This window comes from Terrapene carolina, unplaced genomic scaffold, assembly GCF_002925995.2.
Source record: "Terrapene carolina triunguis isolate 2854851 unplaced genomic scaffold, T_m_triunguis-2.0 Scaffold67, whole genome shotgun sequence".
Lineage (NCBI taxonomy): Eukaryota > Metazoa > Chordata > Testudines > Emydidae > Terrapene > Terrapene triunguis.
This window is the reverse complement of record NW_020664418.1, coordinates 10,684,867-10,703,130: the sequence shown is the minus strand read 5'-3', so window position 1 is coordinate 10,703,130 and position 18,264 is coordinate 10,684,867. Positions and strand designations below refer to the sequence as shown.

At 43.3% G+C, this 18,264-nt stretch overlaps 1 protein-coding gene across 3 annotated transcripts in view; it reads left to right on the top strand.

The window, feature by feature from the left end:
- Window positions 1–18,264, top strand: part of CSNK1G1 (casein kinase 1 gamma 1) — a 307,364-nt gene that overhangs the window by 86,924 nt on the left and 202,176 nt on the right. For all 3 annotated transcript variants that reach the window (XM_024213737.3, XM_024213736.3, XM_026648214.2), the window contains exon 2: window positions 3,352–3,749. In XM_024213737.3, coding sequence (XP_024069505.1) covers window positions 3,572–3,749 — 178 coding nt within the window. In that variant the 5' untranslated portion in view covers window positions 3,352–3,571. The remainder of the gene's footprint in view (window positions 1–3,351; window positions 3,750–18,264) is intronic.

Below are 18,264 nucleotides of genomic sequence, written 5' to 3'. Positions count from 1 at the left end.
TCCCGCTGCCTCTACGGCCCTGGCCCTTTAAATAGCCCCTGGAGCCCTGGGGTAGCAGCTGCAGGCTCCGGCAGCGGTTTAAAGGGACCGGGGTGGTAGCAGCAGTAGAGCCCTGGGCCCTTTAAACTGCTGCCGGAGCCCCCAGCTGCTGCTGCTACCCCGGCGGGGGAGGGGGGAGGCACTTACCGGTACAGGGTGGTCGGGGCTGGCTCTGACCCCGCCCCTTTCCGCACAAGACCCCGCCCCTTCCGGGGGCCAGAGCTGGCCCCAATCCAGCCCCGTACCGGTAAGTCCCTATTTCTACTTTCACCCCTGTCCACTTCACTTTGAATGGTCACTTGAAATGTGTTAACTACTTTGCTAAACAATCTGTTCCACTTTGTATTTAGCTGTGACACTCTGAATGTTTCCCACACATAAAAGAGCTGTGTAGCTTGAAAGCTTGTCTCTCTCACCAACAGAACTTGGTCCAATAAAAAATATTGGATACCTCACCCACCTTGTCTCTAAGGAAACACTGACTTTTTCTATGGAACCAAATTTGTATCCCAAGATTTCCAGACACTCCCAGTCTAAAGACTGAGCTTAAACTTGAACAACATTTCTGCATGCAAAAGTACTGTCTTGTTATACCTTCAGTACCTATCTTGTTATTGTAGTGTCCTGCTTTTCTTTCCAGAAGAATCTTGCTAACCTGCACATTGCTAATAATGCTTCAAGTCTCTCCTGTTCTTTCCTTGCAGCACATAGTTCTTCTCTGAGTAAAAACAGGAATACTTGTGGCACCTAGTGTCCCTTCCAGCCCTATGTTTCTATGATTAAATTTGACCCAATTACCCTGTATTGATTCCAATGGCTTTAATTAGGCTAAAGCATTTTAGTCAGGAGACTGAAGAAGTAGTTACTCACCTTGTGAGTAACTATGGTTCGAGATGTGTCCCCCTATGGGTGCTCCATTGTAGGTTTATCCATATCCCTGCACCTCAGATCGGTCAAATTTAATCATAGAACCATAGGGCTGGAAGGGACCTTGAAGTCATCAAGTCCAGGCCTCTGTGCTGTGGTAGGACCAAGTAAACCTAGACCATCCCCAAACATCCAAGGTGTTTCTCCAACTTGTTTTTAAATGCTTCTAATGATGGGGACTCCACAACCTCCCTTCGAAGCCTATTCCAGAGCTTAACTACCCTTAGAGTTAGAAAGTTTTTCCTAATATTTAACCTAAATAGCCCTTGCTGCAGATTAAGCCCATTACTTCTCATCCTGTCTCTAGTGGATATGGAGAACAATTGATCACAGTCATTTTTATAACAGCCCTCAACATATTGGAAGACTGTTATCAGGTCCTCCATAGTCGTCGTCTTCTCAAGATTAAACATGACTAGTTTTTTAAACCTTTCCTCATAGGTCAGGTTTTCTAAACCTTTTATCATTTTTTGTTGCTCTCCTCTTTACTCTTTCCATTTTGCTTACATCCTTCCTAAATTGTGGTGCACAGTCCCCCAGCTGGGGCCTGATGCAGAGCAGAGCGGGATCAGTTGCCTCCTGTGTCTTGCATTCAATACTGTGTCATACTGTTTGTTTGTGACCTGTGATATACACGAGATCAGACTAGATCTGGGCTCTCAGACTGTGGGTTGGGACCCCATTTTAATGGGGTCACCAGGGCTGGTGTTAGACTTGCTGGGACCCAGGCCAAAAGTCCAAGTCCCATTGCCCAGCATTGAAGCCTGAAGGCTTCAGCCCTGGGCAGCGGGGCTCAAGTTATAGGCCCCCTGCCTGGAGCTAAAGCCCTTGGGCTTTGGTTTTGGTCCCCCCACCTGCCTGGGGTGGTGGAGCTCAAGCTATGGCTTTGGCCCTCCACCCAGGGTGATAGGGCTTGGGCAGGCTCAGGTTTTGGTTACCCCTCCTGGGGTCATATAGTAATTTTTGTGCTCAGAAGGGGTCGCAGTGCAGTAAAGCTTGAGAACTGCTGGACTAGATGATCTAATGATCCTTTCTGGCCTTAAACTCTAAAACTATGTGAACTTATTATTCATGCGTAAAATGGGTCTCCCCCCACATAGTAGCAAAAATGTAAATGTACTATCCTGTAGCCTGACTATTTTTTTCAGAATAACCAATCTTCTTTTAAGGTTGTTGATATTGGACATAGTAATTACTTATTGTACACCTACTGTTATCATAGAATCTCAGGGTTGGAAGGGACCTCAGGAGGTCATCTAGTCAACTCCCTGCTCAAAGCAGGACTAATCCCCAGACAGATTTTTGCCCCAGATCCCTAAATGGCCCCCTTAAGGATTGAACTCACAACCCTGGGTTTAGCAGGCCAATGCTCAAACCACTGAGCTATCTCCCCCCACAACCGGCTCTTAAAAATCTCAAATGATGGAGATTCCACAACCTAGGTAATTTATTCCAGTGCTTAACCACCCTGACAGTTGAGAAGAAGTTTTCCTAATGGCCAACCTAAACCTCCCTTACTGCAAATTAAGCCCATTGTTTCTTGTCCTATCCTCAGCAGTTAAGAAGAATAATTTTTCTCCCTCCTCCTTGTAACAGACTCTTATGTACTTGAAGACTGTTATGCCTCCCCTCCCACCCCCCCAGTTTTCTCTTCTCCAGACTAAACAAACCAATTTTTTTCAATCTTCCCTCATAGGTCATGTTTTCTAGACCTTTAATCATTTGTGTTGCTCTTCTCTGGACTTTCTCCAATTTGTCCACATCTTTCCTGAAATGTGGCATCCAGAACTGGACACAATACTCCAGTTGAGGCCTAATCAGCACTGAGTAGAGCGGACGAATTACTTCTCGTGTCTTGTTTACGACACATCCGAGAAGGATGTTTGCCATTTTTTTTTTTTTTTTTTTCACAACAGTGTTACACTGTTGACTCATATTTAGCTTGTGGTCCACTATGGCTCCCAGATCCCTTTCCCATTTTGTATGTGTGCAACTGATTTGTTCTTTCCTAAGTGGAGTATTTTGCATTTGTTCTTATTGAATTTCATCCTATTTACTTCAGACCATTTCTCCAGTTTGTCCAGATCATTTTGAATTTTAATCCTATCCTCCAAAGCACTTGCAACCCCTCCCAGCTTGGTATTGTCCACAGACTTTATAGGTGTACTCTCTATGCCATTATCTAAATCACTGATAAAGATATTGAACAGAACCAGACCCATAACTGATCCCTGCAGGACCCCACTAGAAACCAGTGAAGGTGACAAGCTGTTAGTTTATATGAAATAGTCCATCTTGGAAATTGTCCAGGTTTGGTTAGCAGTAAGTATTATGAAACATTAATTGATTTTAATCTTGCAATCTCATATTTCTTTTTCTTTTTAGATTCTAAAGATCTGCCTTTACTGAGTTCTCCAGGAGGTAACCAACCACTGTGGAGCTATATTAGGAGTCTGGAGATGGTGCCAAAAGAACTTCATGTTTCTATGACTTGTATTGTAACCTGACTCAGTGATACTTTTGGATATATATTTCTATTCTAAGGAGAAGAGTGTGTACTCCCAATTCTGCCAGTTTACTGGCAGAGATTTTGTGTTGTAAGATCATGGACCATTCAAACAGGGAGAAGGATGAAAGGCAGCGGACAACAAAAGGAATGCCAGGAAGGAGTGGGCATGGTTCTCGACCGAGTTCTGCTACGTCCTCTGGTGTTCTTATGGTGGGACCCAATTTCAGAGTGGGCAAGAAGATAGGGTGTGGGAACTTCGGAGAACTCAGACTAGGTAAGAATATCGCTGTCTTAGTGGCTTGCATTACAGGAGCTTATATCTCATAATTGGTGTTTAAAATCTTAAGATAAATATCCATTACTTTAAGTGCTTTTAAATTTAAATAATTTATTCTGGTGTTAAAGCAACATGATTCCACAAAAGCTGATGCAGGTTGAGTGATAGGGGTGATTGTCACATGCCACAATTTCCTTGCAACTACAGAGTGCTTTTTCTGTGAATATTCAGGTATGTAATGGACTACCTTTGTTCAAGTTTTGGAGTGCTTGCATGTGCACAAATCCACAGCAAGTGGCAGCTGTATATGCCCAAAGATGTGAATTCTGAATGCTCCCAGACAAACCTTGTTTAATGCATATGAAGGTTAATTTCTTGTAACCTTTTAAAATCCATTTTGCCTGTTTTAAAAAGTTTTTTATTGACCCTTTGAGCAACATGAACAACTTACTGTTAACATGCTTACTCTTGTTACAAGTAAAATTCATCGAAGGCAAAGGACGTGTTCAATAAAAGATGTTGTTAAGAAGGAAAGTTTTTTGATAATATCTTTTATCTCTCTTCAAATGGTTTCTCTGTTACTTGGATCTCCAAAGCACAGCTTATTGAAGATTATTCTTGCATCTGTCAGAAGGAAAATGTCCTTTGCTTTTTGTTCTATTCACCCCTTATGCATTTGCCTCTGTTAAAGGGGTTACATCTCTATTTTGTTTTGCTTCCCTGTATCAGCTGTATGTTAGGTTGCAATATTTTCCGAACAGTTGCATAATTGTTGTTCCTACTTTCTTACTATCTCTGTGAAAAGAGCACTCACAGCCTGCTTTGTTTTCTTCTGGATCAACTAGCTTGTTCTGTTCACAGGATTGAGAATAATTTGAAGGCAGTTGGACCAAGAGTGCTGACTTCTGGAGGTCACTTAAAGCTTGTTTTAAAGCAATGTTGTTCTAGCCTTGTCGGTCCCAGGATATTAGGGGTATTCTAAGCATTTCTGTCACCAATAGAACTTGGGCAAATACAATATTACCTCATCCACCTTGTCTCTGTTTGTTTTAAAGCAAAACATTTACTTATGTGGTTGAGATGTTAATGATGAGATGTTCCCAGCCTCTTTGGAGCCATAGGGATCCATTCTTTACCTTAGAGCATGTGTGGTGACAGTTCTTTCAGCCAAGAAGGCCTGGATGTAGCTCCTCCTGGAACTAGTTGTTCTCTTGTGTGGACTAGAAGGGAGTGGTTAATCAGTGCTGTATGTCTCAAGAAGCTGAATAAGTGTCCTCCATGGCATTTTCCCAACTCTTCTAGGTTTGGGATTGGAGGACTGAGCTACAGCTTGATACCAGAAGCCCCATGTATTGTGCTTATAGATGATACTATCTGATCACCAATAGATTACAAAGATTCATAGACTCATTGGAATAATGAAACTCCAGTCTAGTAGTGGATATTGGTGCTGTCCTGCAGAACTGCCACTCAAGTGCAGTGGGAACTTCTCTCTGAGATGTTGAGGACACTTATGATGTGAGCTCTGACAAGTGGTACATGTGGCTATATTAAAGGCTGACCTCTTTCCAGATGGGAACCTCAAAGTGATATGCTAATTTCTCAGGTGGCTAGCATCAGTCATTTCTCCCAAAGAAATTAGTTTTCATTCTTTCTTGCTTCTTTAGCTTTTCTCAGTGACTTGTGGCTTTGGATAAATAATAAATTTTCATTTATTTTTAATGCTGATGCCTTTTGAATCTCCAGGCTTAAAATTTGGACATTTTTCCCTTCAGTGGCCCTGCGGAATGGTGTAATTTTACTTGAGATTAAGAAATGAACTGTCTCACAAGAAGTGGGCTGTATGAATGTAGTAGTGTGCATTTATAACTCCTTGTTAAATGGCATGAATCTAAGAATGTTAGTACTGAAATGTAAACTAGACTGTGATGCATGGAATTTCTGGAGTCAGTGGAATAAAATGAAAATACCAAAATAATAAAAATAAAAAGCTAGGATCAGAATTAAACTTGGGTTCCCATTTGGAGGTAAGTGATGGGGAAATGACTAACCAGTACTTTGGTATCAGGAGGATGATTCTTAAGAGGTGTTTGTAAGAGCTATGTAAACTTGGTCTCATGCATAGATATTTTTTTAAACTAGAAAAAAAATTACTAGCCTTGACATGAATGGAACCTGTAGATAAATACTGTAGGCATCTAGTTAGTTCAGACATGACTAATCCCAGGGCTTTTCATATCTGTCAGATGACAAATCCTTTGCCAGAGTGAAGAGAACTTATGAAGCTAAATTTAGAATTTAGAAAATCATGTTACTATTTATGAGCACCTTAAAACATGCAACGCTAACAATCCGTGTTCTTCAGTGTTTACAATATAAATGGGACATGATTCAATAAATGAGGGTCATGGATAGGCAAAAAGTGGGCAATGGGAAGAGGAAAAAGCAGAGAGAGAGTAACGAGAAGATCTAGTGGCTATGCAGTAAGCAGTGTGCAAAACTTGATGGTTCCAGTAACCTGCCCTTGCCTTCTTCCCTTTACCTCTTCTCCAAAGCATGTAAGAGCAACAGAGTTATCAAGGACAACAGAAATAGCTTACTTCAAGGAAACAGATGTCTGATGCCATTGGTGATGAAATAATACCTTTGACTTGGTGTTGCCCTGGCTGATTTAATTTATGTTGACAGGGCTGCAGATGAAAAAGTCCAAAAACTCAGCTCTTCACTTGCCTCCGTAGGACCCTCACAGGTTCTCTCTGGACCAACACACACAGCTGGTCACACCCTGGACCTGATGTTTTGTTTAGTTATCAATATTGAGGGCATCACAACCCAGTCACTGCTTTGGGCATCATCTCATTTAAGGCAGAGCTCTACAATCTCCCAGGCAACAAGAAAAGCCCATGATCCTGATTCTACTACCAAGACTAATGGACACCATCAAATTACAAAGCCTGCTAAAGGACAGTAGCACTGAAAGTATAGGACAAGTACTCAAGGATCTGGTGAACCATCATTGCATTCTAGCCTTTGACACTCTGACCCCCTAAACAGCTCCTCCCTCCCCATCGTGCACACGCATCTCGTTGGTTTTCTGACCACCCTGTACCAGATGGTAAGAGGGGTTGAAACTTGAGTGACAATGATGTAAACCTAAGGTTGATAGGATGAAATAAAGGATTTGTCCAAGCCTTTACTGAGATGTATTACAGGCCAAGAGAACCTTTCTGTCAGCCTTCATTGAAGCTGCCAGATCCCACCTGAAGGAATTATCCAGAGTGGAAAACTACTTCTACAGTTCTCTGTGCCTGCCGCTCACAACAGAGTCGAACACCAAGTGCTGTGAAGAGCCATCATCTTACTCTGCTGAAAAGAACATGGTCCTTTGGGAAGGCTTTTCAAATAGCATGGAGCTGCTCCCCCACGCGGGCCAGCAAACAGCCTGCCTGCATTACAGGAGTCAAGTACGTTCACTCATCACCTGGTACCGGACACCCTAAAGGAGTGTTGACCAGGAAACTAAATGTGGCCCATGCTCTTCCTGGCTTTTGAAAGTAATGAGGAACTGGTGCCACTCCTGACTGAAATAGCCATACCTCAGTCATAGAAGCAATCTTTCCTTACTACTTCAAATATGCAATAGTGTGACCAACGCTGAAGAAACACAGCCTGGATACATTGATTTTTAGCTAACTATTGATGAGTCTCTGATCTCGATCAAAGGGAGAAGTCTTGAAGACTAGATAAATATCTTTTGATTCTAGGATTCTAATATGGAAGCTTAATCTCATACGAAGTCCATAAGCCCTGGCTAGAGAACAAGGTGAACATCCCAATCATTCTGGAAGTATACTGTAGATGGTAAGGGAGGTGAGAGGGATTCCCTAATGAGACTTTCTGCTTCTGAATGACCTCAAATATGTTGCTCAACCATAAGTAGAATGAATAAGAAATGGTTCCTTTATAATCTGTTTTATGGAGGCACAGGCACTGCCTGGATATAGTTATTACCCAATTACACTGTTAAGAAACCTGTGAACCAAAGTCTAGATACGGAAATGAATGCTCTGAAATGTCAGATGAGGTCAGGATATCAGGGTTTCTATCTGTATTTCTTTTTCAAGCAGCATTTAAAAAAGAATGTCCTGGACAGTTGTTGTCTTTTGGACTGATATACAGCATAGATGGATTTTATTCCATGAAAAGAGTTGTATAATGTTAGTGTCATTTTATAGACAGCAATTTTTATATATTGTGGTCGAGGAATTCCACTGCTTACCAGTAATTCTAAGAAATTGGTGTTCTTGGACTCAGATTATAAATTGGGATTCTCAAGTGCTTTCCCACTGATCATTGTTGCTACCTGATTGCTCAGGTTTAGGTAAATTTAAAACAATATGAAAAATTTTGGATATCTGCAGGCAAAATAAATTTACCGTTACCCCGAATGGAAGATGAAAGTGCAAAGTCTTCCCATCATTGCTTTAGTCCTGGTATCCGTTCTATTGCATTGGAGATGTGGCACCAGAGGGCCCAGTTTAGCTAGAACAGAGACCTTTGGTGCCAACCAATGAGATTCTAGAAGTGGCTACCAAAATTTGTTGTTGCTCCTTGGAAGCTCAGGGATGTCATTGTGCAGCTGATTGCACATAGGACAAGTCTGCAGATAATTGATCCAGCATCAGTAGGTAGTGGTGTGGATTCCAGGAAAGCTTGTGGTCTGTCTTCAGAAACAAAGCACTGACCCCAGTGTTTTGAAACCTAGATGTCTCAAGGCAATAGTAACCTTGGATGCTTCCTGAGTTGGGGCATCAGCACTAGATTTAGGCATGTTAGTCATTTCTAGGGCTAGTAAGAGATGTGGCACTGAATGATTCATAGATTCCAAGACCAGAAGGATCCACTGTGATCATCTAGTCTGACCTCCTGTATAACGCAGGTGATAGGACTTCCCTAAAATAATCCCTAGTGCTTATTTTTTAGAAAAACATGCAATCTTGATTTAAAAAGTTCAGTGATGGAGATTCCTCACAGAACCATTAAAAAGTTGTTCCAGTGCTTAATTACTGACCATTAAAAATGTATGCCTTATTTCCAGTTTGAAATTGTCTAGCTTTAACTTCCAGCCATTGGATCATGTTACACCTTTGTCTGCTTGATTGAAGAGACCATTATTAAATATTTGTTCCCTATGGAGGTACTTAGACTGTGATTATCGCCCCTTAACCTTCTATTTGCTAAGCTACATTGATTGAGATGTTTTCCATTCTTTAATCATTCTTGTGACTCTTCTCTGAACCCCTCTCCATTTAGCAACAGCCTTCTAGATTATCCACCACTATCTTCAAATCTTTTTTCAGAGTGACTGCTTCTCAGGATACGGTCCTCCATTCTGTAAATATGGCCTACATTCTTTGTTCCTAGATGTACACGTTTACATTGGCATATTAAAACTTGTTTGCTTGAGCCCAGCTTGCCAAGAGATCCAGATTGCTCCATATCAGTGACTTGTCCTCTTCATTATTTGCCACTCCCCCAATATTTGTCATCTGCAATCTTTCAGTGATTTTTTTTCCCCCAGGTCACTAATAAATATAGCATAGGGCCAAGAACCAATCTCTGCAGGACCCCATTGGAAACACATCTGCTCAATGATAAGTCTCTGTTTACAAATTACATTTTGAGACCTATCCGTTAACCCGCTTTTAATCCATTTAATGTGTGTCATGTTCATTCTATGTCATTCTAGGTTTTTAATCAAAATGTCATGTGGTACCAAGTCAAATGCCTTACAGAAGTCTAAACATATTACATCAGCACTGTTACCTTTATCAATCAAACTTGTAATGTTAAAAAACATCAAGTTAGTTTGGCAGGGTCTGTTTTCCAAAAACTCTGCTGATCAGCATTAAGTATTTCCTTTAATTCTTTATTAATCAAATCCTGTGTCAACTGCTTTATTATCTTGCCTGGGATCAATGTCAGACTGACAGGTCTATAATTACCTGGATCATCGGATTTAGCCTTTTAAATACTGGCACATTAGCTTTCTTCCTGTCTTCTGGAATTTCGTCAGTGTTTCAAGACTTACTGAAAATCAACATTAATGGTCCAGTGAGCTCCTCAGCCAGCTCTCTTAAAACTCTTGGATGCAAGATTTTAAAATCTGACTTTAACATTTAACTAATCTACAGCAAGAAACCAAGTATAATAGGTATTTCTTCTTCAAGTAGTGTCCCTATGGGTGCTCTCCTCTAGGCGTGCTTATCCCCATCCCTTGCTCCTTTGATGGGTGATTTCACATAGTAGTGTCTGTTCAGCCCAGGCTTCCGTCCTACTCAGTCTCATGCACTGCATCATAGTAATAGCACTGTGTGGGCGAACCACCATCAGTTCCTTCCAGGGTGGGTTTGATTTTAATCAAATTGATTTAAATCACTAGTCAGGAAGACTCGATTTAATCATGGATTTCTACATAAAAGTGCATTCTTGTTGGTGGTTATAACCTTAATGCATATTCTTCACAACTCAGAGACGTAGGTTTCATTTTTAGAAGGTACACACTATACATTTTTAAACTGATTTATTTTGAAAACTTTTCAGATTAGTTTTACAGTTATATCCGAAAATGAATGATTGGTTATTTTATTTACCAGAGATAATCAAAGCAGTTCCCCTCCCAATGACTTCATAAATCTCTATCTCCAATTCAACAGGTGAATCATTAATATTTGGAGGATTTTCTTGCCATCCTGATTTAGGAGGAGAACATCACCAGATAGACATTTAAATTGTTTTGTTTAACTAAAACAACGATATGTATTCTGGATTTTTTTCTTCAATGGCAAACATATAATATTTTAACAAAACAAGCATATGAATTTTTGAATTTAGTTAAACATTAAGTTTTTAAAAATCAGGTTTGTTTTTGTTAAAATTGTTTTTAACTAAAATAGTTAAATGAAATATTAAAAAAAAAAAAATTAAATCGACTGTGTCAGCCAGGTCAACATGAGAAACTTAAAATATTGGCTTCTGCAGCTAACTCAGTCATCTTCACCTTCATTTTCCTGTTTTGTTCATAATCTGGAAAAGAAAAACAAGCTTTCCTGCTTTTTCAGGTCCCAAACGATTTCTCAGTTTGGAATGAATTAGTCCAAAGGAAGAAAATATTCTTTCTACACCGACAGAAGCAGCTACTGCTGTTAAAGGAGAAATTATCACTTCAACAGTCTCTGAATCCAAGTGCTTAAGGGTATGTCTGCACTACGGGATTAATCCAAATTTACAGAATTTGATTTTTGGCAACCGATTGTATAAAGTCGAGTGTATGTGGCCACACTAAGCACATTAATTCGGCGGTGTGCGTCCGTGTACCGAGGCTAGCGTCGACTTCCGGAGCGTTGCACCGTGGGTAGCTATCCCATAGTTCCTGTAGTCTCCTCCGCCCATTGGAATTCTGGGTTGAGAGCCCAATGCCTGATGGGGCCAAAAACATTGTCGCGGGTGGTTCTGGGTACATCCTCCCCATCCCTCCAGGAAAGCAACGGCAGACAACCGTTTCGCACCTTTTTTCCTGGGTGAACAGTGCAGACGCCATACCACGGCAAGCATGGAGCCCGCTCAGCTCAAGACAGCAGTCATGAACATTGTAAACACCTCATGCGTTATCATGCAGTTTATGCTGAACCAGAATCTGCAAAACCAGGCGAGGAGAAGTCTGCTATGGCAGCGCGGCGACGAGAGTGATGAGGACATGGACACAGAATTCTATCAAACCATGGGCCCCAGCGCTTTGGAGATCATGCTATTAATGGGGCAGGTTATAGCTGTGGAATGCCGATTTTGGGCCCGGGAAACAAGCACAGACTGGTGGGACCACATAGTGTTGCAGGTGTGGGACGATTCCCAGTGGCTGTGAAACTTTCGCATGCATAAGGGCACTTTCATGAAACTTTGTGACTTGCTTTCCCCTGCCCTGAAGCGCCAGAATACCAAGATGAGAGCAGCCCTCACAGTTGAGAAGCGAGTGGCGATAGCCCTGTGGAAGCTTGCAATGCCAGACAGCTACCAGTCAGTCGGGAATCAATTTGGAGTGGGCAAATCTACTGTGGGGGCTGCTGTAATGCAAGTAGCCAAAGCAATCACTGAGCTGCTGCTACCAAAGGTAGTGACTCTGGGAAACGTGCAGGTCATAGTGGATGGCTTTGCTCCAATGGGATTCCCTAACTGTGGTGGGGCGATAGATGGAACCCATATCCCTATCTTGTCACCGGAGCACCAGGGCAGCCAGTACGTAAACCGAAAGGGGTACTTTTCAATGGTGCTGCAAGCACTGGTGGATCACAAGGGACGTTTCACCAACATCAACGTGGGCTGGCCGGGAAGGGTTCGTGACGCTCGCGTTTTCAGGAATACTACTCTGTTTAAACGGCTGTAGCAAGGAATTTACTTCCCAGACCAGAAAATAACAGTTGGAGATGTTGAAATGCCTATAGTTATTCTTGGGGACCCAGCCTACCCCTTAATGCCATGGCTCATGAAGGCATACACAGGCAGCCTGGACAGTAGTCAGGAGCTGTTCAACTACAGGCTGAGCAAGTGCAGAATGGTGGTAGAATGTGCATTTGGACGTTTAAAGGGTCACTGGCACATGTTACTGACTCGCTCAGACCTCAGCCAAACCAATATCCCCATTGTTATTGCTGCTTGCTGTGTGCTCCACAATCTCTGTGAGAGTAAGGGGGAGACCTTTATGGCGGGGTGGGAGGCTGAGGCAAATCGCCTGGCCGCTGATTACGCGCAGCCAGACACCAGGGCAATTAGAAGAGCACACCAGGAAGCGCTGCGCATCAGAGAAGCTTTGAAAACCAGTTTCATGACTGGCCAGGCTACGGTGTGAAAGTTGTTTGTTGAAAACCTGCCCCCTTGATTGACTCATTCCCTGTAAGCAAACCACCCTCCCCCCTTCGATCACAGCTTGCTTTCAAAGGAAATAAAGTCACTATCGTTTAAAAATCATGTATTCTTTATTAATTGATTATAAATATAGGGAGAGAACTGACAAGGTAGCCCGGGTGGGGTTTGGGAGGAGGATAGGAGGGAAGGAAAAGGCCACTAAAAAAGTTCAAAATAATGACAGCCTTTTGCTTGGGCTGTCCACTGGGGTGGAGTGGGAGGGTGCACGGAGCCTCCCTCCCCCCGCGTTCTTACACGTCTGCGTGAGGAGGCTATGGAACGTGGTGAGGGGGGAAGGCGGTTATACAAGGGCTGCAGTGGCACTCTGATCCTGCTGCCGTTCCTGAAGCTCCACCAGACGCCGGAGCATGTCCGTTTGATCACGCAGCAGCCCCAGCGTTGCAGCCTGCCACCTCTCATCTCGAGCATCCCTCATGGCCTCACTTTCACTGACATCTTTCCTGTACTTTGATACCGTGTCCTTCCACTCATTCAGATGAGCTCTTTCATTGTGGGTTGATTCCATGATTTCAGAGAACATTTCGTCTCGCGTCCTTTTTTCCCCACCTCCTTATCTGAGATAGCCTTCGGGAGGGAGGAGGGAGGCTTGAAAAATTTGCAGCTGTGGGAGGGAGGGAGGGAAGGGAAAAAAGGGAGAGAAGTATTTAAAAAGATACATTTTACAGAACAATGCTTATACTCTTTCATGGTGAACAACACTGTTCACATTACATAGCACATGTGATTTCGGTACAAGGTCGCATTTTGCATCTTAATATTGAGTGCCTGTGGCTTTGGTGTTAGAGATCACAGACGCAGGTCCGGGCAACAGAATTGGGCTTGCATGCGGCCATGGTAATCCATTATCTTTCGGCTTCTGCAGCCTTCCTAAAAGCAGCGCCCTCCTTTCCCACAAACTAAGCAAAGCCCATTGAGTGCTGCGGTTTTCCTGTTAACGTGCAGCAGCAGAAACCAAACTAACTCCTCCCCCCCCACCAATTCTCTGGGATGATTGCTTTATCCCTTCCCCCACCGTGTGGCTGGTATCAGGGAAGATCCCTGCTAGCCAAACGTGAAAAGCTCAGCACCAATGATTTCCCTCCCCCCCGGCTTGGCTAACTGCAGGGAAGGATTTCTTTTGAGCCACAGGCAAACAGCCCAGTAGGAATGGCCACCTCTGTCCACTTAATTAAATTCCCATATTTCAACTAGGTTACCATGAACGATATCACTCTCCTGAGGATAACACAGCGAGATAAAGAACAGATGTTGCTTGAATGCCAGCAAACACCGGGACCATATGCTGCCAGACGTTGTCATGCAATGATACCAGATTACTTGCTACTAGCATGGCGTGGTCAAGTGTTCTACCATGGAGGACGGAATAAGGCTGCACTGCCCAGAAACCTTGTGGAAAGGCTTTTGGAGTACCTCCAGGAGAGCTTCATGGAGATGTCCCTGGAGGATTTCCGCTCCATCCCCAGCCACGTTAAGACTTTTCCAGTAGCTGTACTGGCCGCGAATGCATCCCAAGCCCTCAGGGTAAATTAATCATTAAAAAACGCTTGCTTTTAAACCATGTTTTATATTTACAAAGGTACACTCATTGGAGGTCCCTTCCGTGGCCTCATTTTCTGGGATAACACCTTGGGAGGGTTGGGAGGGTACTTCAGTCCGTCTGAGAAAAAGATCCTGGCTGTTGGGGAGAATGGAGTGCTGTGTGCTCTCCGCAAGCTCGTCATCGTCCTCCTCTTCATCTTCCCCATCTGCAGAATCCTCAGGCATGGCTGAGATTACCCCCTCCTCGGAATTCGCTGTCAGAGGTGGGGTATTGGTGGCGCCCCCCCCCAGAATTGCATGCAGCTCAGCGTAGAAGCGGCATGTCTGCGGCTCTGACCCGTAGCGACCGTTTGCCTCCTTGGTTTTTTGATAGGCTTGTCTGAGCTCCTTAACTTTCACGCGGCACTGATATGAGTCCCTATTGAGGCCTCTCTCCATCATGCCCTTGGAGATTTTTTTCAAATGTTTTGGCATTTCGTGTTTTGGAACATAGTTCTGCTAGCACGGAATCCTCTCCCCATATAGCTATCAGATCCAGTACCTCCCTTACGGTCCATGCTGGTGCTCTTTTTCGATTCTCGGACTGCATGGTTACCTGTGCTGATGAGCTCTGCGTGGTCACTTGTGCTCTCCATGCTGGGCAAACAGGAAATGAAATTCAAAAGTTCGCAGGGCTTTTCTTGTCTACCTGGCCAGTGCATCTGAATTCAGATTGCTGTCCAGAGCGGTCACAATGGTGCACTGTGGGATAGCTCCTGGAGGCCAATACCGTCAAATTGCGGCCATGCTAACCCTAATTCGAAATGGCAATGTCGATTTCGGCGCTACTCCCCTCGTCGGGGAGGAGTACAGAAATCGATTTTAAGAGCCCTTTATTTCAAAGTAAATGGCTTCGTTGTGTGGACGGGGGCAGGGGTTAATTCGATTTAATGCTGCTAAATTCGACCTAAACTCATAATGTAGACCAGGCCTAAGTGACTTCCACCAGTTCACTGGTGTGACTTTCTTTAAAACATCAGCAAACATATATTTATTGAATGGTTCACCCGTAGCTCTGAAGTTTATTATAGTTGGCATTATGGAGGGATGATTGCCCGATGTCCATGTCCTAGCCAACTCCTGTTCTTCAGCACTTAAGGTTTGACCCTGGTACTGAGTATTGAGAATATTTGCAAGAAAATGAGCTGGAGAGAGTGCTTGTCATATTTGTTCTTTTAATGCTTGTAATTTAACTCCGTCATTGCATATTTCTCTTTTTAAGATCTCACTCAGTTCCTTCCAAATTTCAACAGCATCAGCAATAAACAGCTATTTCCCTGCATTTTGTTCAAGGCTATAGAATAGGCTTCAGGGTACTCAGCATGTGTTCAACATTTCTCTTAAACCCAATGTTGAGAACTTTGGCTGTGAAAGTGCAATCTATTTTTTCACGATTTTGTTCACAAACTGTCAGTTCTTGATATAGTGCTCAAAACAGTCCACTACTGTATTCCATTGCACGTCTTGTGGGAGAGTTAGGTTGGTTCCTCCCACTTTTTTTCAGAGCAGCTGCTGCAAAGTGATTGTTAGGGAAGTATTTTGCAATTTCAACAACATTAGCCTTTATTTCTGAAACACTGAAGTCTTGGGCTAGGAGCTGCATCAAATGAGCACTGCAAGCATATGTTGTTAGCTTGGGACTCTCTTCTAAATAATTTCTTCTCACCTTGATACATTTGCAGCATGGTCTGTGACCAAGCTGCATACTAGACATTTGAATGTTTTTTCACTTTGTTATAGGTTTTACTGCTACTTGTAAATATTCTGCTGTGTGTGCATTTCCTGATGGATCAATTGTTTCTGTAAGGAAGACATTCCCTTCTTCCATTGTCACACAAGCACATGCAACAGGATCATAGTGGATATTGCTCCACCCATCAAGACTCAGGTTAACAATTTTCCCGTCTAGACCTTTTGCACACTGCTCAATTTCTCTTTCATACACTTTATCCAGCAATTTGCCTGTGACATCTGCTCTGTTGGATGGACTGTGTCCTGCCTGGTGTTAATGAAGTGTGGGTTCTCAATCATACAGAAAGGAGAGTTTGTTGCATAAACAAACCAGCAGGGCTGGCCTTACCATGAGGCAAACTGAGGCGGCTGCCTCAGGTGCCAGACTGTGGGGTGGCACCACTAGGACCCAGAGTGTAGAAAATTGTGTCTGCTGCTGGTGCATATGTATTCTTTCTGCTCTAGATGCACAGAGATGGTGGAGTGCTGTGCTGGAGGAAGGAGGGCACAAGAGACATAGGCAGGCAGGAGAAAAGATGAGAGGTAATAACAGAAAGCAGCAGGAGCTGCAGGGAGAGAGAGAGGAGGAGGAGCCTCTTATGTACCTCTCTAGTACCCGCAGGAGCCTGGACTGATTAACACCAGCTTCTCAGGGAGCTTCCTGTTTCCTGCTGCTTCTCTGAACCCACTTGAGGAGAACAGGCAGTCAACTGAAGTAGTAGGAGCCAGTTTGGCCCTTAAGACGCCGATATCTTCCCTCACTCAGGCCCTGCTACCAGCCTGCTTATTTGTCCCTTTCAATTGCTTGTTGAGAGCCACTACAGCTGGCACAGAACAGCAAACACCCCTCTGGGGCAGCATTCAGAAAAAGAAAGAAAGCAAAGGAAGCTTTTCTATCTAAGCAGGAAGGAGCTCTCCTGTGATACATAGTTCACGGTGAGCCTTCCGGCCCCAGTGAGGATGTGAGTGGTGAGGAGATGCCTGATCTTCCAGTTAGTCAGAGTGCAGGTGACCTGGCAGCTACTGCAGCATCCATATCTCCATCTCAAATGGATGTAACCATGCACATTCCTGAAGTAAAGTGTAGATCAGAGAAGAGTGTGGTGGAGGCGCAAGAAACAGCTGCTGCTGAGTTTAGTTCCTTAAGTCTAGATGATCCAGGACCGTGGACCCACTTGAGCAGTAGCCTGAGGGACTTCCTTGTACTGCATGTGCTACAGCAAGTGAAAAACTTCATGTTCCCCAAAGACAATGAAAATAGAAGTTTCCATCCAACACATAACTGGTGTGAAATCCCCAATGGTGACAAAATGGAGAGGCCATGGCTTATGTACTCAAAAACTCAGAATGCTACTTACTGTTTTTTTGTTGCAAACTCTTCCAGTCTAATGTTCCAGCCACATTGGGTTCTACAGGAACAAAGGACTGGAAAAATCTGGCTAGAAATCTGGCATGCCATGAGAAGGCAGCAAATCACCAAAGAGCATTCCATAGGTGGAAAGAGCTAGAGATGAGACTAAGGTTAAAGGCCACCATAGATGATCAGCATCAAGAGAAGATTGCATCAGAGTCTTTTTACTGGCAAAATGTTCTGAAAAGGCTCATTGCCATTGTGAGAATGCTTGCTACCCAAAACCTAGCGCTGCGTGACACTTCAGATCAGCTGTATGTGCCAAATAATGGAAACTTCCTTTAAATTGTGGAGCTGATGGCTGAGTTTGGTGCTGTACTCCAGGAGAATCTAAGAGTCACCACCCAAGAAATGTACACATACCACTACCTTGGAAAAGCAATTCAACATGAGATCATACAGTTACTAGCAACAAAAGTCGAAAAAAAGATTGTGACAGATCTGAAGTCAGCAAGATATTACTCTGTTATTCTGGACTGCACACCTGACATTAGCCATATGGAACAAATTACTTTAATGGTGCGTTTTGTAACAACAACAGAACCTAGTAAAAATGTCCCTGCAATGGTGACTGTCAGAGAGCATTTTCTAGACTTTATTGACCTTGATGATACTACAGGAGCTGGTATGACAAAGGTGCTTTTTAAAAAGCTGGAAGATACGGAAATTGCGATAGCTGACATGAGAGGTCAGGGTTATGTTAATGGTGCCAACATGAGAGGAAAGAACAGAGGAGTGCAGACACAGATCCGAGAGTTAAACCCTCGAGCTTTTTTTGTCCCATGCAGTTCTCCTTCATTGAACTTGGTGGTC